The 27,829-nt window shown below is 41.3% G+C and overlaps 1 protein-coding gene across 3 annotated transcripts in view; it reads right to left on the bottom strand.

The window, feature by feature from the left end:
• cntn3b (contactin 3b) overlaps positions 1 to 27,829 on the bottom strand; it is a 60,689-nt gene that overhangs the window by 5,686 nt on the left and 27,174 nt on the right. For all 3 annotated transcript variants that reach the window (XM_080890510.1, XM_080890508.1, XM_080890509.1), the window contains exons 4-20: positions 25,287 to 25,462; positions 21,014 to 21,112; positions 18,491 to 18,694; positions 17,284 to 17,386; positions 16,768 to 16,952; positions 16,198 to 16,334; positions 15,478 to 15,607; positions 14,701 to 14,851; positions 13,034 to 13,161; positions 11,199 to 11,374; positions 8,528 to 8,645; positions 7,538 to 7,696; positions 7,260 to 7,409; positions 3,234 to 3,304; positions 2,615 to 2,846; positions 2,075 to 2,184; positions 719 to 905 (exon numbers count right to left, since the gene is read on the bottom strand). In XM_080890510.1, coding sequence (XP_080746636.1) covers positions 719 to 905; positions 2,075 to 2,184; positions 2,615 to 2,846; positions 3,234 to 3,304; positions 7,260 to 7,409; positions 7,538 to 7,696; positions 8,528 to 8,645; positions 11,199 to 11,374; positions 13,034 to 13,161; positions 14,701 to 14,851; positions 15,478 to 15,607; positions 16,198 to 16,334; positions 16,768 to 16,952; positions 17,284 to 17,386; positions 18,491 to 18,694; positions 21,014 to 21,112; positions 25,287 to 25,462 — 2,516 coding nt within the window. The remainder of the gene's footprint in view (positions 1 to 718; positions 906 to 2,074; positions 2,185 to 2,614; positions 2,847 to 3,233; positions 3,305 to 7,259; positions 7,410 to 7,537; positions 7,697 to 8,527; positions 8,646 to 11,198; positions 11,375 to 13,033; positions 13,162 to 14,700; positions 14,852 to 15,477; positions 15,608 to 16,197; positions 16,335 to 16,767; positions 16,953 to 17,283; positions 17,387 to 18,490; positions 18,695 to 21,013; positions 21,113 to 25,286; positions 25,463 to 27,829) is intronic.

Below are 27,829 nucleotides of genomic sequence, written 5' to 3'. Positions count from 1 at the left end.
TAAAACAAAATTGCCCAACCCATCAGAAAGTGATTCTTAAAGGAAATCTGCTTGATTTTTCAAATTTGATGTCCTAATGCAAACTGGAAAACTACTCTTTTGTATACTGCTCATCTGATGAGGAGAATACAAATTTCTTTTCTGTTATTTTTATCCCCATGTTATCGATATTTGTGTACTGAATAGAGTTTTTCCTGCTCTTTCCATTCTGAGATTTCCAAAATACATTCACATATTTTTATATATTGTTATAATGCCAGTTCATCTCAGAGGAGCTTATTTATAATAGAAGAGAACCCCAAAGATCAGACAAAGATCTCCTATAAGCAAGCTCTTGGCGAGAGTGGGGACTCCCTACTGTCCACAAGCAGAGACCACCAGCAGAGCCAAGCTCAGAGGGGGACAGCTTTTGGCTATGACCAGTTTCAGAGGTGTAAGGAAAAAACATAAGAGCATACAAAGATAGGAAAAAATAAGCACAAATGTGGTCTAAACCTGCAGGGGCTGTTTAAACAGATTTGCCAAACTAAAGACGACTTCCTGGATTTGTTGCAGGCGTGACGCAGTTAGGGCTACTTCTGTTTGGAAAAAGGAACAGTCTGAGCACTAACAGTAAAGCTGAACAAATGCAACACCCAGCATGGTGAGGACAGTCCAATGCCAAACTGAAGGTTACCATGTAAAGATACTTTCAATGTGCGTCTGGGGATGGACTCACGTGGTTTCTTTGTGGTGCTGTTGATGGGCACGGACTGTGGCCCAGGGCCAGCCGTATTGAAAGCAGCCACAGACAGGTAGTACGCCGTATTTGCTTTCAGCCCTGTGATATTAACCAGCGTGTAGTTTCCAGATAAGCGCACTTTGCCAATAGTGTCAGGCTTGGTGTCATCTTCCCAGTACATGACCTGGTAGGAGAAGAAGGGTAAAAAAAATGTCAGGCTCCCAGGTGCAAAGATTCAAGTGGTGCATTTCATTGCATTATTAAAATTCATAATCCATCGTGAAATCTGAAATGCTGTTTGTATTACAGAAAGGGAGGGGGAGGAGGTGGTGAATAATACATTTTTCACTAGTTGAGTCTCAGCCGCCCTACTTATATACAGAGGGCACTAGAGAGCCATATGATCACTGACCCAGGATCAAAAATTCTGCCTTAAGTCTTTCTAAGTCTAAGGAAAGTGGATCTTAAAGAAAAGAGGTTATGGATAAATCTTGAGAATATTGTTTTTAAAAGAATACTTTAGTTTAGCAAAGCATCAGGTCTGTAAAACTAGATGCTGAGCTAACTTTCCCTCAGGCTTTTAGCCAACACTTAGAGGTGCAGGTGACGCGATATTTGATAAAGCAAACTTGCCGCTTGCTGTGGGTCATCTTTAATGACCCTCATTTAATTGAAATGTGAAGCCTGTCCTACGGGATACCCCTGTTTTTCAATTGCCCATAAATTGTTGTATTTCCAATTTGTTTAATAAAGATCAGAAATCAAATCTTTTCAGCAGGATTATTAAATCTGAACGTCGACTGAATTTACAAGCCCAACAACATCTCCTTAAAAGCTGAGTGCCTCACACGTGTAGTCCTTGCTTTCCATACTGTTGGTGGCCTATTGAGATTCAGCAGCCCAAATCCACTTCAGAACCACATTTGGAGAATTGAGCTCTGTTCTGAAAGCACAATGTGGCCAGCACTATGGCAACTGCAGAGCTTTGTGCAAGGGGCCAGAGGTGACAGATACTGAAAGAGCACAGGAGGAGGGAGACTAAAAACAGCAAAGCCTTCTTTGCATTCTTGAAGCGATGAGGGATTTTTTTTTTCCTCTCATGGGTTCAGTGTTGGGGTGCCAAAGTATTGCGATCACTTTGTGATGGTAACGCATTAAACAAAATCTCTTCTGAGATATATGCAAAGATACCGGAGAATATCATAAGCTAAAGAGAGAGACTCATTTAAAAAAAAAACAACAAATAATGGATAAGACGGATAAACAAGGCACCGGGAAAGACCCACTTATCATGTTATTTGAAAGGGAAATAAAAAAAGAGAGAAAAGAATATGATTTTGTAGCAGTTCGTACCTCATATCCAAGCACTCTTTCAGGGATGGTGGGAAGAGCTTCCCAGCTCACTTCAATTTGTGCTGCAGACACACTTCTAGCCCTAACCCTCTTAGGAGCCACACTGGGGACTGCAGAAATAGAGCAGAAATGTGGTAAGAATCCCACAGACTCATCCAACACCATCACACACACTAATAGCAATAAGAGGTAAGGCACAAAATAGACCTGTAGTTTCACTGAAAAGCTATTTCCCCCGCTCTCTTTTAATGGGATCTGTGACTGACATAAGGGAAGACTATCTGCCCGGCAAATTCAATTAACAGGATACCTCCCTGACAGTGCGGTGTGGTAAGAGTCTGCTAGGATTTCCTGTAATCTACCAGCACGATAACTAATATCAAGTTGGCATTCCCAGCTTGAGAGTGGAAGGAAATAACAGCACTGGAAAAAAAGCAGCTCATTTCATGATTACTATTCAAGGTCATGGTTATAAGGAGGGAGATTATAGCTTATTTAAGCGTCACTCTCTGCCGCCAGGCTGAGAAGTCTGTACCCTACCTTCCTCTGCCGAGTACACGACGGTGATCGAGCTGAAGGGCCCCTCGCCTCGGTTGTTGTATGCCCCCACTTTGACGTCAAAAGGCGAGAAGGGTGGGATGGTGTCATTTCGGAAGACGTAACGCGCCGCGGGTGTGGAGATAACCGCTCGCGTCCACGTGACCGTGCCCACAGGCCTGAAGGCGATGATGTAGCCGAAGCCCTCTCCGTTCTGCAGTTCCTCGGGCACAGGCTGGGAGCAAAACACAAAACTATAGTGATATTAAAACGCATACAGACAAAAAAACAGACAGGCCCGTCTCTGCACTGTGCCTCGACTAAGGGATATTGTGAACAGACACAGCCCCTTTCTCAGCTGCCACCACCTAGAAGCCTCCACAAATGCCTTTTACCTTATCTTTTCTTTTCATATGTGATTGTGGCTAAAGAGCACAGTTCTTTCTAAAGAAAGTGTCCCCATCCCTGCTTTTGGAGGAATAAATGGCACTTGGGGGCTGAGCCAGATGAATGGTGTCTCCTTCTAATGGGGGTCATAAAATTGCTCCTTTCAATTCTGCACAATTAAGCAAAACCATTACCCGGCAATGGAGAAAACAGTAAAATGTGACAGATGACTTACCTCCCATGTTATCACTAATTCAGACTTTGTGCCGCCTCCACCTCCAACATCAGTGGGAGCTGTATCGGGAACTGAGAGGTAAAGCCCAAAGGGGAGCAATTAGAACACAGTTTACAAAGCTCAACGACAAGCCTCGACTTGTAACCTTATGACGAGTATGCCAGCTGCAGATACTTCGCCTTCCATTTTACACCCCACAAATCCCCCACTTTGTGCAAACACAAGCATTGCAGAGAATAGTGACTTACAGACTTTGCCCAAATGTCAGCGTGCATACACCACAAGCCAAGATTTGTAATATTTTGCAAATGACATTTGACTCAACCCACTCCTTTTCAATTCCCACTAGGCTGTTTGTGCACTGCAGCGTGCTGGAAAAAACGACAGTGTAGGTGGAGGAGCACTCAAGCACGTCCTCATAGTATCCTTTCGTAAGTGGAGCCCTGATTTAGTAAGCAGCGTTTGTGTTTGAAGCCCAGGAGTGGTTGAATGCTTGGAATTGAGATTCCTTTTTTTTCCTACCCAGACTTGATATCCTTCTTTTTTTTTTGCCATACCTACAACTTTAACTACAATAAAACAATCATTATATATAAACAAAGTTATATGAAAAATATAACTGAAAAATATAAAATGTTATGATTTAGAAAATATTTGAGAGTTTCTGTAACACTTTAAGGCTTTGCATGCTGCTCTACTGAAGCAGAAGATGCATGTTTTAAGCTACGTACGCCAGGTCTGCAAAGGGGCTAAAAAGGGGCTATTTTCAAGAGACGGGGCAACATAGGATAGAGTAAAATGACAGGCTCATCAAAGAAGCCTTAAAATTGTTAAAGCGTACCCGTTATGCTTATTTGATGCTCTATATTCTTTGACTCTACTAGAGTAGCTTTCCATGATTCCCAGTTCAGACTAGTCCTCCGTTCTTGGTGCCTCAGTTCATCCTCTGTCTGAAATAAGCTGTTTTAGTTCCTTCTACAAAGTGAACTTCTAAAGCGAGTGATTTAGCCTATAAATGCTTCATTTTTAGTAAAGTGACAGAGCAAGAGTGTGAAGGATCCGTTTCCAGTTGACACAAAATCTAAGGTCCATAGCCAGATAGTTCTTCTCTATTCTGACCAGGGGCAAACACACAGGACAAGGTCAGACTTTACTCCAATCAGTAGCAAAAATGCAAAATAATATTTAGAAAAAGTATAAACCTTACAGTTTACCCCATAATAACAAAGTGATAATGTGCTTGAAATTCTTGCAATTTTTTTTTAAATAAAAGCCCAAACTATAACATGTACATAAGTATTCACAGCCTTTAACACATAAAACTGAGCTCAAGAATTGTCTGCAGACCTCCAAGACAGGACTGCACTGAGGCACAGAAACAGTTCTGCAGCACTTTAGGTCCCAATGAGCACAGTGGTCTCCATCATCTGTAAACAGAAAAAGTTTTGAACTAACAGGAGTCTTCCCTGAGTTATCAGGGAGAATGGCCTCAGTCAGGGAGGTGACCAAGAACCTGATAAAGTTCCAGCGTTGTACTGTGGAGAGAAGAGAAGCTTCCAGAAGGCCACCTATTTCTGCAGCATTCCACCGATCAGGCCTGTATGGTAGAGTTGCCAGATAGAAGCAACTCCTCGGCAAAGGGCACATCACAGCCTGCCTGGAGTTTGCCAAAAAGCACCTGAAGGACAAAATCCTCTGGTCTGATGAAATGAAGATTGAACTGCTGGTCTGAATGTCAAGCCTCCATGTCTGGGGAAACCAGGGACTGCTCATCACCAGGCCAATGCCAACCCTACAGTGAAGCATGGTGGTGGCAGCATTACTGTGGTCATGTTTTTTTATTATGGGGTATTTTGTGTGGATTTAACCAGTGTTGGAATAAGGCGATAACACAACAAAATGTGGAACCACTATAAATACTTGTAAATCGCAAACCTTATGTTCATTTTTACTTGTGTATCTCTCTAAATTTCAAAACATTTCAAATGGAAACACCATGGAGTTTCTTGGTTTTTCAAGCTACTTCATTATTTACACCCTGCTAGTACTGGTTTGGAACCCTTTCTGCCTTCAGAACTGCCTTAAGTCTTTGCCTTAATTCATTTCTCAGAGATTTTGGTTCATGTTGACACGATAGCATCACATAGTTGCTCCGGATTTGCTGGCAGCACATTCATGAATGTGAATCTCCTGTTTCACCACATCCCAAAGTATTGGATTGAGATCTGATGACATTTGAGTACTGTGAACTTCCTGTCATGTTCAAGAAATCAGTTTGAGGTAAACAAGGACATGGTCAACAAAAAAACTGATGCTGAAACGATGCTCAGTTGTTACTAATGAGATCAGGATCTGCCAGAACAACTGTCCCACACCCTATTTTACCAACATCGCCTACACCATTGATGCAAGGAGGGCTGGCTGTTATTTACACCAAACTGACCATACCACTGGAATGCTGCAGCTGAAACTCGGACTCCTCAGACCAGGTAACGCGTTTCCAAACTCCTGTCCAGTTTGGTGGGCCGACAAATTTACAGACGAGCGAATACTATTGGTAGTATTACCTATTTGCTTATCTGTTGGTATCATCATTCGCAATAAATTCCCACAAATGAAAATGTAAAAAGTAAAGAAGAGGGGGGTTGAAACACAGTTCATTCTTACTACATACTTTGTCCACTAGAGGGCATTCTGCAACGTCCCTGTTGGCAACACAGCTTTGAAGTGCCACAAAAACATTAACCAGCTGATCCGAGCACTGCAGGGTAATGAGTAAATATATGACTAACCATAACCAATTAGAGCAGGGCGATATGACCAAAAATATTTATCACGATATACATTTGAAAATTTGCGATAACGATATAACTGACGATATAATTGATACTAGACAAAATACTTTAAAACTCCACAACTTTATTAGTGCAAAAAAAAAAAAAACATCAATGTATTTTCACTTAAACAAGCAGCTGTTTTTTATGTGCATTAAAGTTATATAAAAATGTAACAGTGCAAATGCAAATTCCTTGCTGACAGTTTAACCAAAGGTGTTTAAGTGTGCCGTATTTTCCAAAAAACACGGTAATAACAACGGCCCGCTAGCATGCTCTACCAAAAATAGTGCTTTGTTGTGTATCTGATGGACGAAAGCTAAACCAGTTCCACACCACTGAAGTTGCAGCATTTTTACAAACCAATTCTGGCACATCCGTTTCATTCAACGATCCGCTTTCACCCTTCTCATTCTCCGTCACCGACATGCTTTTCCGCCATGTCTGTATGAAAACAAAGGCACTGCGCATATTCTATCGCGATATTTCATTTTCTTATCGTTGCCCAACCTTAACGGTATGATATGACCCAGCCCTATAACCAATGCTGGTGAAATCTGTTATATATCGAATATATTGGAATATCAGATTTTTTAAATGACCAAATATCGGTATTGATATCCTAAAAAAAAAAAAACCCTATATTGGTTGGGATCTACTACAGATGGATGTGTGGGGAAACCCAGCAGATCAGCAGTTTCACCTTTCTTCTCCATCCTGATACTTGGGTTAATCTTCAGCAGGTAATCTTTACCATATCTAAAATGCTATAATGCACTGAGTTGCTACTATGTGATTGGGTGATTTGAAGTTTAATTATCAAGCAATTTATCGTTTCTACCTAATGAAGTATGTGGTATTCATTCCTGTGAAATCATCTGTAGCATAGCAGTCACTTTCTTGGACATATTAACTTTAGCTCACTATCACACCATTGCAAGTGTTTTTGTAAAAAAAAAAGCGCTCCGCCGTCAAGCAAACTGGCAATAACATCAACAACCGCCAACACAAATAAAATAAGCGTCACTTTTGGAATTGATTTTCCACAGTTCTGTGGTTGTGCTATAATCTCAACTCATTTTTTGCCAAGGAAGACATAGAGTCCCAGAAAGTGAACATTTTAAAGTAAAGCTGATCCATCGGTGCTTATATCTGTTAATGTGTGTAGCTTAAATTTTTTTGATGTACATACTTGCATCCTCCGTCCTGGTCTTGGCTGAGGCTGGGCTAGGCTCGCCAAGCCCTACAGCATTGCGTGCCACCACCCTGAACTCGTGCTCCACCCACGCATTCAGACCCACCACCGTGGCTGTCAGCATGTTACCATTGACCACCTCTGGCACTGCAAAGTGGAAATTCAGTTCTTTAATAGAAAAATAATTGAACGCTAAACAACTGGACTCCAACTGAATGATGAGCAAATAAATATCCAGGCAAAATAAATACTACAGAAGCCTCTTTTCAGCGTACCTGTGTCTACAGCCTGCCAGCCCACGGTAAAAGGAGTTCGAGCCTGGATGATGTAGCCGGTGATGGGGCTGCCGTTGTCCCTTCCGGGAGTCCAGGATAACTGTGCTGTACTGTCTGTGATTTCCTCCACTGATACCTTGTCCGGAGGACCTGGGGGACCTGCATCAATCAGACAGTGACGAGGGTGAACCCAAGGTGAGCACCCATTTAAAAAAGCCTCCTCTCATCAAGCTCATAAAGACTTGTACACATTGTTACATATCAAGGCCATCACACTCGCTTTAATTAAGGGCTGCGCCCTTGGTGTGTACACGCTTTATGTGTGTGTATGTGTGCGAGTGTGGGATTCTTAAGTGATGAGTTCACCGGCTGTGGAAAGATAAAGTGAATGGGATCGTTTATTAGAAAAGGAAATAGGTGCTTCATGAGGAGGAGACATCAGTAAGTAGAAAAAGGAAAGAATAGAAAAGCGAGTGTTTGCGACTACAACATGCTCAGTCTTTACCATGTTATAGCCGTTTGCTTTGCTGCTCCATTATTCAAATGCTTTCCATGATATTTTGCTGGTGTGTAAATGAGCCAATTACAGTCATTTTCTGTGATAAACATTGCCTTCTCAAAGCACCTGGGACAGCTATTAGAGTTTGTTTAGGGCAGGAATACCAATGTAAATCACCAGAGATACGCTTGTACACGGAGCCAGATACACCAGGCACATATCAACAAAGCTACTTCAGCTACCTCAGAGCGAGCGTGTACACCATTACTGCATTTCAGTAACAAGTACAGTATATATTGTAAACAGGAGCTGACGTTACAGACTGAGACAGACATTTTTGCTTCCCCATCGTGTATCTTTAGCGAGAGCCTCGGGGATGTTTCGCACCCTTCTGTCAAACTTTTTTTGCTTTGAATACTTTTACACACGCTCTGTGGTAGCCGTGCTACGGCGCTCACACAAAAGCAACCGAAATCTGGCCCTTCTCTTACCTTTGACGACCAAAATGGCAGAGGTGGACAGGTTTTCCACATCAGTGTCAATAACACAGACATATTTCCCACCGTGGTTCAGCTGGATGTTACGAATCATCAGATCCCCTGATATGCTCTGAAAGAGAGAAATAAGGTTAAGTAAGAGATGTAGCGTTAATTAATCTTCCAGCCTGTGGCTCTGGGATGCTTTTACATTTCATAACATCCAATACAATCACAGCGACTCCGGGCCGCTGATTTTTGCATCTTTCAAACACAAACAACTGACATGGCAGATGTACTCAGAGCAAATAACCCTATTGGCCGTCCTTCAGGCACTATCTAACCAACCGGCCTCCAAACCCCCTGTAAACAACTACCCGCTACACACAGGACACACAAAACAAACACAGTCGAGCTAATTGGCAAAGCAATCATAATTATTCTCTAATTACACAAGCTCAAGCAAGATATGAGTCTAACTCCCAGTGTAAAGAGTAAATATTATTTTACATGGGCTGCATGCATGTGATGGCCGTGAGGAACATGCAGCGAAACACAGCAGCAAATGTTAATTTTCTTATCTGGAAAAGGGGAGTTACTGTGTGTGGCTACATAAAGCAGAATTACCTTAAAAATGAGGTTGTAATTCTGCATTTTTCTTTGTTTTCAAAAAGAATGAAAATCATTCTTTATTCCTAACATCTTCTAGTGCTTTCGACTACAAAGACACCTCTCCTAAAAACAGCTAGCAAGTACGGTGCATAGCTCATTTCTCTGTACTGACAGAATATGTTAGCGATCAGAATAGTTTTTTTTCCAGCATCCGTGAAAGTATTTGTTCATTTTAAAATTCATGTGGGAAAACGCGGCACAAAATTACTCATCAGTCGTACGCGGCGAATCTAAACTGTGCAGCTGATTTAGCTCTTCATAGCTCGCTTAAATATTCTTTCAGTGCATTCCAATTAGCCGAGCATTCATCACATCGCAATGAAACAACCTAACCTAAAAGCTATCATGCTACACTTCAGCATGTCTGCGTCATTCAATCATCTTGTAAAGCGAGATTATTAGAGCCCTCTTGCACAGCGTGACACGCACTTGCTACTGTACGGCATCAGATGGGTCTTTGGGGGGGATCAACTGATTGATTGTTTGGGGGTTTTCTGATGGGTGCTCAAAGGCAATAAGAAAAGTATTGAAAGTCAGCAGACTTAATACGCTTTATCCAGGCAACATTACTGCGCTCTCATTTGGACTGCTGATGGGAGTCGGGCCTTTTGAAAGTCACCTCTTGAAGTGGCCTGTCACAAAGCATGTCAGCCAGAGAAAAAGAGTGTGCTGCTTTAGAAACTAGTCACCTGGGGGAGAGCCAGGTAAGACTCACTGCAGTCACAGTAGATCTCATCACCTCCAAAGGCTAGTGATCATAGTTCCACTGTGCCGCGACTGGGCATGAACACCCATGGATCTTCACCTCTCTAAGGCAACTGACAAAGCAGAGCTGAGCCAAATGGCACTTCTATGCGCCCAAGGGATAAAGTGACTATCTTTCTTGCTCTTTTTTTCTCTTTTACCCTTCCTTTCATCTTCTCTCCTCTTCCCTGACAGTTTTGAAGCGCCATGCTTGATTCTCCTTCCAATGTCAGCCGCCACCTGGCCGACCCGAGAGCTTGCGATGCGTCGCGGGCTTCCTGCCTTGGCAGGAAGGAAGTGATGAGGCAGATTTGCTTTAATTATGTTAATTAATTCATCAGAAGCTGTTGAGCAGGGGGTTGGTAATCTCTCTGGACAGGGGAAACAGACTCTGTGAAAACTATCTCTCATTAAATGCCTATGCACAGTTCAATGTCATTAGTAATTGCCATTTGCTTTCATGAAGAAACGAGTGCGCCGTGTCCACAAAACCGTGAGCGTATTGAGATACGATGTCAACTATTACCACATGAATGGCAGTGATCAGACTCTAAAACCTCAGATGATAAGCGGCGGTATGTGAAGCAAAAAGAGTGTGCATAGCAATTTGAAACTGACAAGCTTTGAACAATTAACTTTGCCCTTCATCAAAAGGAACAAATATTCAACAAAAAAAATAATAAAAAGGCGTCACTTATCAATATTTCAAGGCATATGGATTTCAAATGAACATTTACTGGTGCCAGGCCTGCCCTTGGTGAATGCCAGCCAGCTCATTACTTAATTATTTCGGGACTCTAGATTCATAAATAGGTATGCAAATTCAATTACAGCGCAGGGAGATGATAAGAAAATGTTCTCCCTTGAGGTACAGGAACTAGAAGTTGAAGGGATGAAAAGTATAAAGACTTTATTAACAAGGGCCCTCTGTAAGACTAAAATGGCATTTCACTGATATATTTTTAGAGGTGTAACACATGGCAGCTCGCACAGGCAATTCAAAAGGTAAGGATCCCAATTACAGAGCTGATACCGCCATTCAGATACTGCGGTATCTGTAACTGATATCGCTACCTTTTTGAAATTCTGTCCACAACTGACCACAGAGAAACCTTCAAATCTTCGCCTAAATCTCTTCGTTTGAGTATTATTAGGGTTTATGAAGCCCTCAGCCGGGCTGTGGAGCATACCCTTGCGCGTTACACACTGTGTCCCAATTAATCCCAAAGTAGCCAGAAAGTATCTGAGTTTAATGCTCGACATGACTCACCCCACCCACTCTTTCAAAATGATCGCTGTCTCGCTGGAAGTCGATGAGCTGGCCGTTGAATGCCCACGAGAAAGAGACATCCAGAGCTGGATCGGAGGCAATCTGGCAGGGTAACACGATGCTCTCGCCAACAATAATCTCCATGTTAGTAGGCCTCATGGTGATTCTGGTGGGCTCTGGCCAGACAACAGATGACAGCACAAGCATGATAATATCTCTGCCACTGAAACCTCTAACACCACCATGACCCCTGCAACTGCCATTTCACTCCAATTCGCAGCTAAACCGAGCAACAGTCATTAAATTACCCATGAATGTGGCTTTTTTTCTGATTTTAATAAGCACTTAAATTCCAAGCTTGTCCATTAGTAACATTTAATGACTTTGCGGGTTCACATTTTATCTCCCTAGATCAATTTGGACGAAAAAAAAAAGTTGTTTGAAACAGGATTACTGAGATGGGAGCACATTCTTACTGGTGACTGTGGTGGATTGGGGGCCTCAGAATATGTTGACAAAAGGTCAGAGTAATTAAATTTCATGACATTAAATGGTTCAGCTGTCAGCGTATGAGAAGAATAGAAAGTAATGAGAAAAAAAAAGTTGCACACACAACAGATTAAAAATAGGGGACTACATGAACGTTTTATGTCATTGCACTCATAAATAATGACCTTTAACTAAATCAATGATAAGCATTTGTTGCTTACTTAACTGTTATTTTAGCTGCTATTTACCAGGCCCATTAATTTTACAATATCCTTGCTTGATAACACACGCAATAAGCTGAAAGAAACAAATACATAAAAATAAGGACAAGAAAAAGCTGACTTTTATTTTGGAAATACTTCAAGGAAAGTCTTATCAACTATACGCTATTTGAAGTTACTTTAACATAAACAATCAAATCAAATTTAGCATATGAGAGCAGAAAACTCGCCATAGTACAGGATAACATCAGCCCTGGATTCTGCCCTGCCTGGTTTTGTTGTGGTCTTACCAAACTCACTGATTCACCATTCAGTCCTTCTCTGAATAGAAATCTTGACAATGCCTGCTGCCTTAAAAATATCAATGAGTGCATATTTCATAGAATTTCAGTTAGAAGAGCTGAAAGACGAGACTGATCGTCACAACTTCTGCCAGCAGTTACAGGATTTTTTGGCTCAGCACTTCATGGCATGTGTTTGAGTACACGTGTGTGGCAAGATCATGACCCATCAAAATCCAACAGTTAAAGTTTTTAGCCATGTTCTTGGTCCAAACAAGTGTCCAGATGGTTGCTGTAACTCAATCTTTCCTAGCACAATGCTGCATTGCAGCATTGTTGTGGCTGGTAAAGAACAACTGTATTTGTCATCTAATTTTGGATGTTTGCAGCGATTTAAACATGGCCACCAGCACGCTCAATAACCACCATAATCATATTCAGCACTTGTTAAAGTGAAACAGCATGAGCTTTATTATTAGTGTACACACATATGACTGATAATAGCCTCTTATCTTATTTAACTCTCACCAAGAAAGCTTGTATTTCCTAAGGTTTCAGAGTTTGTCTTGTTCCTTTATTCCATTTAAAAACCGAGAGTTAATTTTCCGAGTTAAAATCTTCAACAGGAATGAATGAAATGCTGTTTTTTTACGGGGTTTTTTTGGTTTCTTTTCTTCTCTTTGAAATCAAGAACCCATTGTTTGCAAAAATTAGCACAAGCCTTGAGAGGCAAATCAAAGTTCTTGAATGGGAAGCGTGTCAGGTGTGATGACAAAGAAGGGATGGAGCAGACAGTGAAAAGGTTAATTAACTGAGAGCGATTCGACTTTTAGGCCAGACTTACCAGTGACAATCAGTCTTCCTGTTGTGCTTGCCGTCCCAAACCGATTCTTAGCGATACACGTGTAGCTAGCTGCATCCCGTTTGGTTACATTGGCAATCTTTAATGTTCCATCTGGAAGCAAAGCAATCCTGAGAAGAGAGCGGCTTTTTACTGTATTTGGTAAGATAGCAATTGTAAAGTAGGACTACAGTGTTCAGCTCCTTTTTGGATTTGTATATAGTAATGACGTTTCCATCTATCGCCATGTATATAATAAAATTCTCAAAGATTTGTCAAATAACTCAGATTTAAAGACTTTAAATCGATGAGGTCAGTGTGAAACCCCTATCATGCTGAAAGGTCACCGACTGGCTAGATATTAAAAAAATAACATGCAAAGCCCCCCACTTTAAACAGTTTTATTATATTATTTCCACTAGCTGGGTCATTAGAAATCTGTAGTTATTTAGAAGATGTCTATCTCCAAACATGTATAAATCAAGGCATGAGCTAAACATAAGCTTATATAGAAATCAGATGGTTGTAACAATTTTTCAACTGATGTGGTATTCAGTGAGAAAATGTGTGCAAAATTCATTTTCTAAACACTGCTCCAATTTACAGCGTGACTGCATATGTGAGTAAACATTTCCCTTCCAGTGTCTGCATACATCCAGTCTTGAAAGAGTACGTGGGCTTCACATATGCTAAATGTCAGTCAGCTTGGGAATTCTACCAATTTTCCGCCGCTATAGATGCAGCTTCCTATCTGGAGCCGACTAAAGAGGCTCTGTGCTGTTTTGACAAGACGCCTTGCTCGTATTGTTCTTTTTCAGACCTCCTCTTCAATAGGCAGCATGGGAGCGATTCAAACGGCATTTCTTTCCTGTACTGGGATGCCTGCGTTTGACTTTGTATTGAGTTTGTATTCAGTCTGTCTGTTGTGTGTGAGCGTGTGTTCCAAAGTCTTGATGTACGTACGATAACTTACAGGAGGTTTTAGAAACTATCTGAGCTTTTTGATTCTTTTGCCTATCGAGATGACAAAAAGCCTGAAACGTGACATGCTTTTGGAATTCTCTACCTTTAAATGCTTCTTTATTGTGAAACGTTCCGGTTTATCCAATAAAAAATCCAACAGAGAAGGGCACCAAACTAAATGAAGCACCACTTTATACCACTGAAAGCGACACTTGATGTTGGCTCATTGTCTTTGTGCCTGTGTTCTGAGTTATTTCTTGTCTATTGAGACTGCTCTCCGATCTGCATCAAAGCTTTCGTCTCTGCTGTTTGGTGATTGCATCAATCAAGCCCTTGTAACTCTTTGTCTGTCATGATAAAACAGATAATTACAGGTGCAGTAGCTTCATTCTTACTTTAGAGTTCCTTCCTCAGTTTACAAGATGAGCGGGAACTCCATTTACTACTCTTTTATCTTCTTAAATATTTAACACAGTGTTGATATGACCACCTAGCATCTTCAGTCTTCACACCGAGCTATTTGCACACAAGGGGGCACGCAGTATATGAGCTATCTGCAATTTTCCTGGTGGGTGCCCTCTCGTTCTTCTCATTAGCCTTTCCTTCTATGCATCTCCGCAAATGCCAAATGCACTATTGAAACAAGTCAGCTTGCAGTGAATGCGAATGAAAGCTGCCAGTAATATACACTTGGATTTTTATCCTACCTTTCAGTTCTCTGCAGGATTTCATTCCCTTTCTTCCACAAGCTAATTGCTGGGGGTGAGGCCTGAGGCTTGCATTCAAGAGTGACTTCGCTGCCTGAGCGAGCTTTTAGCAAGGCCCTTAGCGGACTTTTGGAGAAAGTAGGAGGTGAAGCTGCATGTAGGGGAACAGAGAAAGGTGTGAGATTAAAATATATATATATGGGCAACCTGAACCTTTGCAGATCAACCGTGCTGTACTGAGATAAACTCTCCTTCAGCTTTCAGAGAAAGCAGCCTGAAATCTCAGCACAAAAGCCTACTGGTCTCAAAGCTCGCCATAGTCATCCCACCCTTCAGCTGCACATCCTTGAATACACCATTCACCTCAAGCATGTCATAAACTATTGTCTGCACTCATCAGTTTTTTGTTAGCCATTGTTAGGACACTCAAGTGTCATCACATGTATCAAGAGAGTTGAATTTCTTATTGAGCCAGTCAGATGGAAGTCATCAAAGCTTTGCAAATAAATCAATACCCTGTCTACATGAGAAGGCATGCACAATGCCACAAAACAATGCATTTGTAGTATCCAAATCAATACGTGAAATGACTGAAAGTAAAACGAGACACTCTATCAGATTCACATTTTTGCTGGCAAAGCCCATGGTGACATCAAATGCGTGCACAGACTGATTGCAGAGGTACGTTATAGCAGGCTGCTGGTTTTTATCTTAGGAGATGATCAAACGCATAGACAGATAAGCAGGATAAAAGCAGGAGGAGGGAGGCGATCTTACCTAACACCATTAGCTGGGCACTGGAATAAATAATTCCATGTTTGTTTTCAGCCACACACTGATACATCCCAGAATCGGAACGGTTTAACGAAGATATAGAAAGGGCCCCGTTTTCAATTTGTCCACGGCCCTGTAGAGAAAAGAGAAAGAGTCCTGCATATCCATCGCAAGGCCAGCCTATTATATCCAAAGGCACAACAGCAATTACTGCAACTCTGCATTTTATTAATCCTTTATTTATCCAGGTAAAAAATCTCATTGAGATTAAAAATCTCATTTCCAAGAGAGACCTGGCACCTGCATATGGTAAGCTTGACATAGATGAGGAAGTGCAGTGGTGAAAACTATTTATCTGCTTCTTAAACACACCGAACAGAAAAATTGTTAACATAACTTATATTTCATGACCTTTCAGGATGATCATGATGATGATGACAGATCACATCATTTTTAACAGATAAAGTTGTCTCGGTGCTGCGTGGGGAGGGGATCGATGCTTTCTAAAGCATAGTCTGGCTTTAGAATAGCTAACGTCTGCATTAGCATACATTAGCTAACGTACCCATTAGCATACATTACTTATATACACACAGCATATTAACATTATTGCATTTACAATTTCTGGTACAGACCAGCTCAATTTTTTGTTATTAATTGGAAACTATTTAGAAACTAAGAAATTTTAGCCAGAAAGGAAAGAAATGTAACATATCTCCATACATCAGCCATCACTTGCTCCCCATTCTTCAGCCAGCTGTAGGATGGTTTAGGCTTTCCATTGGCCTTACATTCCCAGAAGAGGTTTCCCTCTATGGAAAGAGCTGTGTCCGCCATCGTCTGGAGCCAGTGAGGTTTAGCTTGGAATAAATGAAAAGGTTACCTATTCAAACATGCGTTTTAATTATAGAAGCACTGGATTAGTAAAGAATTGCATCAGGAATCATACAACCATAAAAGCAGCCTGGCATTAAAGCTTAAATTTAAATCAAATTTTAAACTTTACAAGTGGATTACCAGCATAATGAGAAACACGGGATGGTAAACAGATCTGAATATTAACTGGAAATGAATTTAAAGCCCCTGGAATAATAGCCATTTGTCATTTCTACCCTTAGCTTGTTCTGAAATTTCAACAACATTAAGCCTCAAACGTCCGCAGAAAAAGGTTTTATGTCGAGCAAATGGGATTCAAGCTGCTGGCCATCTGCATGTTTTCTGGACAACTGTGGATATATATGTTCCATTTGTCCCTCCACCTCACTGTCATTCGATTTGAAACGGCTCACTTACCGTGGAATGAAATACGGCCCCGTGCAGCATTTTTGCCTCTGCGATTCTCCGCCATGCACTCGTACGTCCCCGCATCCTCCTGCTGGAAATTAGGGATTTCCAGGACGGCATTTGAATTCTTCATTTTGACTTTGCTGGGGAAAGGGACGCCGCTCGTTCTCCTCCAGCTTATTTCTGGGATGGGGCTGTAAAAGAGAAACAAGAAGTTCCCAGGATTGTAACTGTCACTCGCTCTGATCAAAGTGTGATTAAGGACAGAAGGAAAAGTAGTTGTTAGAAAAAGTAAAAGCTTTGTGAATTCTCGTTCCCTGCAAATCAATCCGTGATTGCCAAGCTGTCGGATGCTCTTAAAAGAACTCTTACTTCTGCTCCCTTGTCTTTTTCATGCGTTCCTATGGATTGATGAATCTGAGGATGAGTAATGCTAACGCTTGTGCATTCTTAAATCATCTTGAGTAGCTGTAATTCATGCATGAATGCGTGTACCGTTTGTGTCACAGGCATACAGTGACTTACTTTCCCAAAGCGAAGCATTCCAGTTTCACCGCTGATTCTTTCGCTGCTGGAACTGAATCGGGAAAATGGACTTCTATTTTGGGTTCATATTCACCCATTACTCCTACAAAAGGGAGACAATAGATGACAAGCTTTTTACATCAGTGATTAACAGCAGACTCACACGCACCGTGAATCAGGCAGAGAGAGAGCAATAACACAGCGGGGCAGCTAATGTAAAAGTTATGCATATGAATACAAAGTGACCAGTGAAGGCATTGTAAAAGAGGGGGGAGGGGGGGGGGATTAAGAGGGGGGCTATAAAAGGACTTATTTAGCAGAGATTGATAACATTTGGCTATGTGACTTCATTCAGGAGTTTATTTACATTCACATCACCGGGACAGGTCAGTGACTTCCTTGCAGAGAGAGTAGCCTGCCCTTTATTATTAGCAATCACAACCTGGCAGTCTCTAAGTAAAAGCTGATTTGGGGTCCTCTTCATGTTTTCAGATTAAAAGTCAGAAAAGACTGTGATAAAGCTGACACACTCTCAGGAAAACATGCAAAATACGCAACTGCATCTTCCTCTGTACTTAGAATATATTTGTGGCATTTTGATAATAACACAACCTAAGAAGCCAGCTCATAAAAGCTTTGTGCTGCAGCTGGAATACAAAATGAAATTAGTGGCTTTTATGTAACTCTGTGCCACATTGTAAAAAGACAAGCTTTGGAATTCGTGTCTTTACTAATGGTTAACAACTCATCTGTTGCTGTCTTACGGCTCAGTTTTAGGCTGGTAATAATCCCGTTTGCTGTCCTTTCGATTTTTCTTGTTTGTAATAATGCACTTGTAATTGTTTGACAGTCACAGCTTTCTCATTTTATGTCATCAAAGCTTGTAAACAAATATTAATAGCATTAATAATTCATAAATGTTCCACATTCTTCAGCTGGAGGAGGATAAACACCAGCCAAATGGACTTTTCACAACCCAGCTATTATCTGTTGAGTGCGAAGCAGGTCCTACCACCTTGCTGGAGTACGATCAATTACCTGCTTTTATAATGAAATTAAAATGTGGAACTTAAATTATAACCTAGATCTTAACGAGCTGAAATCATGATGAATCCGGGAATGCAGCCTTCAGGCAGAGAAGTCTGACAACAGATTAAAGCTGCATGGCATATGAGCATAAAGATGAAAGCCTGATTTTAGTGTTTACCATCGCTTCTGAGGACCAGTGGTGTGGGAGAGCTGAGGATCTTCTCCCTTGTGACAGTGTTGTTAACCACACAGGTGTAGTTGCCCACATCTGAGCGCTCCACTTTGGCGATGTACAGGCTTCCTGTCTCTTGAGAGATGAATCTCCGACTGTCTTGTTGGACAAAGTGAGGGTATTCATTGAAGATCCACGCAAATGTCAGCTCTAGAAGAGAAAGGAAGACAGTTGAACTATGCAGCAGCGGTCCACTTTCACACCTCGGCTGATTTCACACGTGTTAGTCACATTGGCCCCCGCTGGAACAGCTGTATCAAAAGAACTCGGCTACGGCCTTAAAATGTGAGCGTATCATGTCATTTTCCTTCCCTTATCTCAGTTTCCTTGGGAGGAGATACCAAGACTGGGTGACTGTAGCAGCTATCAGTGCAGAAAAAAAAAAGGAGAGCTAAGGAAAGGGAGCGAAACAAAATGGATTACAGCGCGTCAGTGACCCTCCCCTGGCACATGGCCTCCATTCCCTGGGTCCCTGAGCGCCTTAGTTCAGGGGTGGCACAGGCAAGTCAATGGTTGGATTGAGGGATGGATGGATTGGCACAAATATATGTTGTCATGCCCCTTTTCAAATGGTAGGTCTACCATAAGAAAGGAGAGACTTTCTGTGATGAATTACTGTGGCATTTTCTCAAAGAAAACACTGCAAAGACTTTCAAGAGTTAGGAGATGCTCTGTGTAATCAGCCACTTCAAAGGTAGTGGGCTCAGAGTCAAAAGGTGTACACAATGACTGTCAATCGCCCTGAGGGGGGAGCCCATAGATGGGATTGAGCGTCCGAGCTGGGTGCAGCGATGCAGATACAAAGCTGCCTCTGATTAGGCAAAAGCGGCAGCATAGTCAGCATAACCTGGAGCTGAACTATGTGTCTATAACGGGCAGTAATATCATTTTGCCAAGCAATTCTTTGTTAAGCGACAAAGAAAATACAACACAAGTGGTTTTACAGTACATGGAAGATAAAAGTGCCAAAAAAAAGCCCTTGGAGTAAACAAATGTCTAAGGTGGAGTACAATAACATCTGCTTGCAATGGTACTGTATTTAATTTTTCATAAATGGGTGTTGGGATAATGCATACGGAGGGGGAGGAAAAAGCTTGTGCAGAATTCAAAGCCAATGAAGTGTAATGAAAACTAAAGGGAATGCCTCTTACTGTAGGCATCAGATAAAGTTCAAGGTTATGTGGCACATCATCGCTTTCAAATTTTAAAAAGGAAAAGAGGGTGGAGAGAGGGGACAGCAGCGAGAGAGGGAGCCAGGAAGAGAGCAAAAGGGGAAAGAGGTAAGGAAGAAAAACAGGGACAACAGCCTTGCGCAGCTTTACTTTCATTCACTTCGGAAAATGCAGGAAAACACAGCTGTGATACGGTTACAACAGCCAACTGCATATAAACCTGTGTCAAAGAGAAAAGCTGTCAAACTGTATTTCACAGAGTACTTTGACCCATTATCCCAAAGACCAGCTGTACAATGCTGTGCTACAAACTGCTCGCTTGTGAAGGAAATTGGTTGTTCCACTGTGCAAGCTATTGTATCAAGAGGGTGACAAGCTAGGCAGCAGCCATTGTGTTTTTTTTTTTTTAGTTTTCCGCAGACACTCAGAGCAGTCGGGCTGAGCAGCCCGTGTCTTTATCTCGTCTATTTGTAGCCTCTGCTTTATCAAATGCAATTTTAGACTCTCACTTGAACAATTAAAGCATCTTTTTTCTTGAATGTGTGGAGGTGCTTGAATATAAGGCTAACAGCCAACAGTGCTATGTTCGTTATTTTAGCCTAAATACTGTAAATAGACTTGTGTCAAGCCAGCAGACAGAAGCCTGGCTCTGTGCGAAAACAAAACAAAGCAAACACCTCTTAGCTCCTCTGAAGCTCGCTAATTATCATATTTATTTCTGTAAAGCTCAAGTGCAAAAAAAAAAAAAAGAGAAATTGTGGTTTTATGGAGGTTATCATTCTGGCACCCTACCTCCTTTATAACCACAACATTTTATACAGACTAAGCAAATCATTATACTGTGGTAATGAGCTGCTTCAGAGGTGCCGTGGCCCAAATATTGTCATTTTTAGCCATCACCAAGCTAATTTCTTTCCTGTTTCCAGCTTTGTTTGAAGCTAGGCTAGCTAATTGCTGGCTTTAGCCTCACACAAGCAAGAAAAAGTATATTTATTTCCTAATTTAACTCTCAATGAAAGTAAATAAATATCTTTCTAATTTGAGAAACATGGCTTTAATTAAAAAAAAGAATCTGAATGAAGTGGAAAGAAAAGCACCCAAGTGCGGATGGCTTATAGGTGTTCTCAATAAACAACATTAAGATGATTACTAAGAGCATGTGCACACATTAATGGGTGTAAAACTGGATTACGTTTAAGAAAAGGCAGTAATTATTCATCAATGTTTGCAGTTTGCACTCAGTGGAGGTAATTCTTATGAGCTGTGTTTAAATAACAACAACATATAGCAAACTTACCTCCAGAATGTGGCGGTGGTCCACATAAAAGAACCACTCCTTGGCCTTCACGCACATTGACAGCACTCCTCACTGATTGAGTTTTGAAGTTATCCAGGTCTGATGAGACAGAAAACATTGAAACAGAAGTGGGTGGCGGTTTAAAAGAATACGACTGACAGTCAGATTGACCAAAAAGTGTGATTCAAAGATTTTCTATATCCATGAGGGTCACTTTTAAAGAGATAGTTTTGAAAACGGGGGGCATAATTCTCCCCAAACTCCCTTCACAGAATCACTGAGCCATGTTTTTGATGCTACATTTTGAAGATTGGGACTTTATAGGGCATCATTGATTGCCCTGGGACACCTCATGACAGCCTCCAATACTTTCAAAGGCATCTGGTGTGCTGATGAAATAGACGGACCTGACTCTGTGACGTTTACCCTGCAACGCTGCACTTTAGGAAGAGATTAGGCTGAAATAAGATAAAACGAGCAGGGGAAAGAAGAAAATACTGTGCACAGACTGAACAAACACTGGTGAGCGCGCATGACAAATGACAGTTTGCAGTGCCAGCAGCAATAAGTAACATCATTATTAAATGTGGTGTAATCTTGCACTTAAAAGCATTAGCTTCCCCATCAATACTCTCAGCACAATCTATCCCCTTGCAAATGAATGAGCAGTTGCTGGCAGACAAAAACTAAACCTGGGATGATAAACCACCCCTGGCTTCATGACTGATGGAGGGAAGCTGCTGCAGTCCGCTCTGTACTCTGTCTGCACCCTCTGGCTAACAGCCTGGAGTAAGCCTTCCAAACACAAACAAAAGAAAGTCAGTGTGACCGATAAGGGAAATTAGGAGAAGGAAGATTATGGAGAGAAGTGGGACAGAGTGTTGGTAAGATTAATGAGCGGCTCTCTGATGACCGCAGTGAAATCAAACAGAGCCAAGTCACGGCAGGACACTTAGAAGGCCACAGGAGGAGATGGCTGACTTGAAATACAGACAGAGGCATCCTGATCTCACTAGGTTGTCTTTAGAAGAAATGTCAATAAGAGAGTCGATCTTCAAATGACATTTAGGATTCTCAGGAACCGTGTTGGAGCAAGAAACGTACAGTGGTACGTACTGATCAAATCTTTGGTAGATGTGCACTAAAACATTTATATAATGAATACGGACCTAGAATGTTTAATTCAACAAACGCATGGATTTTTTTTTCCCACAGTTGTGGCCAATTTCTGGATTATTTCTTCACAAATTAAGCAGGTAAAAGGACTAGAGCTGATTCCAAATGTGGCAATTACATTTGGAAGCTTTTTCTGTGAAACCGCATGTGGTCAAAGGAGCATGCAATTGGAAAAAAAAGGACCATCCTCAGGCTTTACAAACAAAGTGAATACATCAGAGAGATAGTGGGAACATTAGGGGGAGGCCAAATTAACAGTTTGGGACATTCCGAGAGAAAAGAATGAGTTCATCAACATAAAAAGGCCTGGATGTCTGCTGAAAACAACCGCAGGATCCTTTCCATGGCGAAAAGCCCCTTCACTATTCAGCTCAGGAGGTTGGTGTTTCTCTTCCAATTCAATCATAAAACCAAGACTTTGTGAGAGAAAACACAAAAGTGATGAGTAAAATACTGATCGGTCTCAAAAATTGAAAGGCCTGATTGGATCTTACCAAATCAGCTGAAACTAAGATCAGCCTTTATCAAAATAAGGTAGGTAAAAACTGTGAAGACCATCCCGAGCACACAACATCCTGTGTAAAACACAGCGAGGGCAGTGTGATGCAAAGACACTGTTCTCACTGACAGAAGACAGAAGCAGCTGGATTCATTCTGAAGTGAACAGTTCTGCTCTTACGGCTCAGATTCACATAAATGCAGCAAAATATTTAGAGACTCAAAACCAACTCAGGAGTGTCTGAAGCCAAATAAGTGCAGTTATGCAATGTCTGAGCCAATCACCTGTCCCCAGTCTTATTGAGTTGCTTATCACTTGCTGAAGATGAAATTTTAAGTTAGACCCACAAAGTAGCATCTGAAGATGTGTGAAAAAAGTGAAAAGCATTAATCAGAAATTCATTCTTCCTTAGCTACTGGTGAGAGGCACGTACCCTGCCTCTTACCAGTAGCAAAGTATTACAAATGAGCATCAACTACAACTACATTAGACACCTGAAAATATGCACATATTGGAAAGTGCAACTGTAACCACTAAACAAAAAGAACAAAAATTGTGGCAAGGTTCAGACATTTATGGATGCAACTGCTCAACAAGCCTGGCAACAGCTGTTTATAATAATAATGGCAGGACCTTTAGAAGCAGGGGAAGGTGAATCAGAGGTTTACTAATAATTACTTAGTGAAAGAGAAACAGATGGCGCCTCTTCTTACAAAACTGCACAGAGACGGGTGAAGATGAAGCTGGACTCGGTGCTGGAGGGGATGTGCTTCTTTCTTTGCTGGGAAAAAGAATAATGGGCTTCACTGGAGTGAACTGACCACACACTGTAACTCTGAAAGCTAAAGGCCAAACTCACTGTAGCTTCAGTGATTCCTTTGTAAGCAGAATCAGTCTTTGCCATACGAGAATGGCTTGCCTAGAGATTACAGAGTGACCATTACAGCTCGACGATGATTGGTCTGGGCAACGGTGGCGCCATAGAGACATTCCCTGTTATATATTGTGTCCTACTGAGCTCTTGAGTAAGCTCCTTTACCTGCTACTCAGGCACTACAGCACTGGTCTCTAAGCATATGACGTACTATTTTTCCAAAGCTTCTGGTAAAATTGTACCCAGTGACACAATTTCTATCTCTGTCTGCACCAGCATTGCTTTAAAAAACGTCTGACAAGGAAAGAAACATGACAATGTGACAAGTTGTAAAGAAGCCAGCAGTTTATTCTGACTATTTAAATAATAGGAACAGCTGTGTCACATTCTGACTGTCAGGAGAGAATCAAGCAATGGTCAGTGAGTCTTGTATGCCAATTTTCACAGCGTGACTCTTTCTTAGCCCCTGTGAATGTATGTAATGCGTAAAAAATCAACTCTGCAGAAAAATAAAATCTATCCTATCATCAAACGTAAGGAGCTTGTATTATTTTTTAAGCCACAGCTCTTCCAAAGACTGAAACAGGAAAATAACTGCTGCAGATCCCCTTCTGCTAATATGTAATTCATGAAATACAGATATAAAGAGACAATGGTAATTCAAACCACTGGGTTTGAGACCTGTGTGATCATATAAGTGGCCTTTTTTTTTCTGAATTCCCAGATCTCATAAATGAGTTTGACCTTGGTTGTATGAAAGCAGACTTTTTAAATCACAGTATTTTAAATTAATTTGGAACATTTTTTTACATTGTAAAAATGAGCTGTGGGAGGATATGCTTACAGTGGTTGCAGCTGAATTGTGAAGGCTAAGCAAAGCAAAAGAAAGCACGACATTTCTATCTTAGGGCAGTAGCCTCATTACATGGAAAAACTGAATATCAGCCTTGCTGATCTTCTAGACCTCCCTCACTGTGCATTAGGCAAGACAATAAATGTCAAGCAGTTCTCCTCTTCACCCAGTCCCCACGAGTGAGATTCATTACTGAGCTGTAGGGATAATGGCAGTCCATCTCCTGAGAGGAAGTGAAAGGCTCTCTATCCTTGGGACATGATCAATAGTCAGGAGGCCTGATCAAGAGAGGAGAGGTGCCTCTACACTGCCTGTCTGGAAGGTGGGACCACAACCAACAGCATCACTTCTCAGCCCCTTTTGTCTTCGCAGGCTGCTATAGCAGCAGTCCTGCTACTGTCTGATCCACTTACAGTCTTCTGCGCATATTACACATAAAGAAGTAGCTGGTGATTGCATAGACACAAAGACCTCTTAAGCGTTAGTTGTGTTTGTCCGCTTTAAAGTCTGTATCACAGAGGCTTGCACTTGGTGAAATATGAGGCAGTTTGGATGGAGCATAGATGCTGTCAGAGCTGGAACCGCTAATGAGAATCAATGGAGTTCAGAAGCAGTCAGAAGCTTCCTCACCCACTGTGTTTGTTGTATCTGACATTTCATTCGATTACCATTTCCCCTCTTGAAAATCTATTCCCAGGCAATCTAAATGAGAAATCGTAATAGTAAATGAAAAAAAAAGAAGGAAGGCCTGGGCTGCAAGCGTATTACCCTCATGTCAGGCTGTCAGACAGCAGATACAAAGAGATGCTAGAATGTCATAAGTGTGTCAGAACCATGCCAGGAATGTGTTAGCAATTGTAGGATCACTTACATGCAAATTGAAGGCTGGCTCTGCGGCTGAGTATGGACCCCCACGTGTTGAAAGCTGTGCACTGGTACACCCCGGTGTCTTGGTCCTTGTCCAGGTTGCTAATGATCAGGCTGCCCCCAGACATGTGACGCCGGTAGTCATTCCCAAGATCAATGAGTGTTCCGTTTAGTGACCATCTGGAAAAACGCAAACACAATCAGTAGCTGAGCCCCCTGGAGATGAACACTCGCAGCGTTTATCGATTTGATCAGTCCGCCCACATCATGCTGCGAGGATAAAAGGTGAGCAATAAGACCAGGGCCCTGTATTATTAATGCAGAAATGCGAACAGCTTTTGCAGCGAGTTAGGAACAAAGAAAGCATTTCTTGTCACTTTAGACTTCAGTAGACCTCAGTTTGACTTCATTTAAGGATTCTGTTTTGCTGTTAATTTAGGCAAATTTCCAAAACCCAGCAAATCATCTGTGGTGAATATTGATTTTCTCCTAGTTGCATGAAGAAGTGGATTTTATTTCATCTCATTTTTAATTACCTCCACAGAGGAGGATTGGTACGCTTTAAAAGTCTGCGAGCCAGATGTCTGGAAAGAAAAAAGGTTTGCTTTTCTGATGTTTGCTTAAAATCTTATCTGGACATGTGAAAAAGGTGAACAAAACAAAAACAAACATACTGACGTCCTCACCTTGGCATGCAGTATAAAGTACTGGTCATGTGATATTTGGTCAAATCAGATTACCCTGACAAAGCACTGACATAAATACCTGCACTTAGACTGCGTTCCTTGTTTAAGATTTAGTTTCCATAATTTAAAGATGCAATGAAACATTATCAAGTAATCAATGGCAAAGTAACTGTAAAATAATATAATTAAATACTTTTCTCACACGTCATCTGGATTTACAGCTACTTTTTATGGTATTAAATGATCCTGATTACAGGTAAGTCATACCTTTCCCACTGTGAAGATATCTATGTATCTATACTGCTACATTTACTTCTGTTCAAAGTATATGCACAACTTCATAAAGCAGCCATCGTGGCTGTAGACATTGGAGTTTTTGTAGCGTAGATGTAAATGAAAAAGAAATACTATGACTGTATGCCTACAATGTGTGCAATCTGATGCAAATTGAAATATAAATGGAAAATAAAATGTGTAAACATTTTGTGGTTGGAGAATTACAAATGTAAAGGTCTGTGCGGCTCTGGCAGATTTATGCATTCTTTGAGTGCTTTCTAATTAGTTTTCTGTTTGTGCTTTTGTGTTTCTGACTTATTGCTTTCTGACACTTTCATATTGCATTGTCTACAGACCATTTCCTTCAAAGAAAGGTCACGAGACACTCTGTCATGCAAACAGAATTCAGGAAGTGACAGCTATTAATCACAGCTACCATCAGAGAGGAAACACTGAATAATGTTCACGCTGAATAATAAAAACACTTCATATGTATTTCACTGGATTTCAAGGAGATGCAAAACTCCTATACGGTACAGAGCATCACAGAGCGTTAACACTGATAAAAAAATCAGAGTTCCTCAAACTATTTTAGAAGTAAAGAAATATTTTAATGCCATGTGTAATGCTGCCTTTGCAACAGGACTGTAAAATGACAATTCCAGTGACATGGGGGGAAAAAAAATCAATATACATCTGTTCCTTCCTAGGCAAACTAGCAGGCAGTTAGGATGATGCCTCATATATTCCTAAAGCCATTCGTGGTTCTCCCCAGTTTCCTCCCTGACAGATTACAAAAGACGAAGCTGTCTTTCATCTCGTAGCCTGTATTATCATCTAACAGTCTGTGCCCGTCACTTAATCTGACTGATTTTGTCACTGTTCCAACAATATTACTTTTAAATGTCCTGAACTTGAAAAAGCTCAGGTTTCCAAGAATATATCTGACAGCACAGGTGTTCAAAATAAAACACTACCATTTCACTATTTGCTCATGATGTCCCTTTATGCCTCCATTTGAATTCTCCACTGTCCAATTCTTCCTCTGTTTGTGCCAAAGGGAGGATTATTGTATGTGCGAGAGGAGGTTAAATGGCAAAGGATGAGAAGCTAGTCAGACTTGCAGCAACCCAGCATGATTGAACTTAATGGGAAAGGAAGGTGGGTAGCCTGGACAGATCACACACCCATGGAGCAGACAGCGATGGTGCCTCTGCTCCACCAACACAATCAGTAGGCCACCCACCCACTTGTGCTGCACAAACATCTGAGACAAGCTTTGATATTAGCAGACCTGGGGAACCTTTTTTTTGTATGGGATTCATAGATAAGGAAATATCAACAAGGGCAAAAGGGATGCTGACTTCTTGTAAGCACAGTCTTGTGTAACATGCGCTGTCCTTTAGTCATTGCAGGATGCAGCTATGCCAGTGTTTGCCATTACCGTCCAATTTTGAGCTAAATAATGAGCCCGCTCTTGCAACTTTTCCCATGGTGACAGCGTAAGCTCTGAAAACATATGAAAGAACATCCACATAACACGCTGTGCAAAACATCTCTATAGACCCAACCAGTCTGCACTGCT

The sequence above is a fragment of the Rhamphochromis sp. 'chilingali' genome (genome assembly GCF_963969265.1).
Source record: "Rhamphochromis sp. 'chilingali' genome assembly, chromosome: 9".
Taxonomy (NCBI): Eukaryota; Metazoa; Chordata; class Actinopteri; order Cichliformes; family Cichlidae; genus Rhamphochromis; species Rhamphochromis sp. 'chilingali'.
This window is presented reverse-complemented; position numbering and strand designations above follow the sequence as displayed.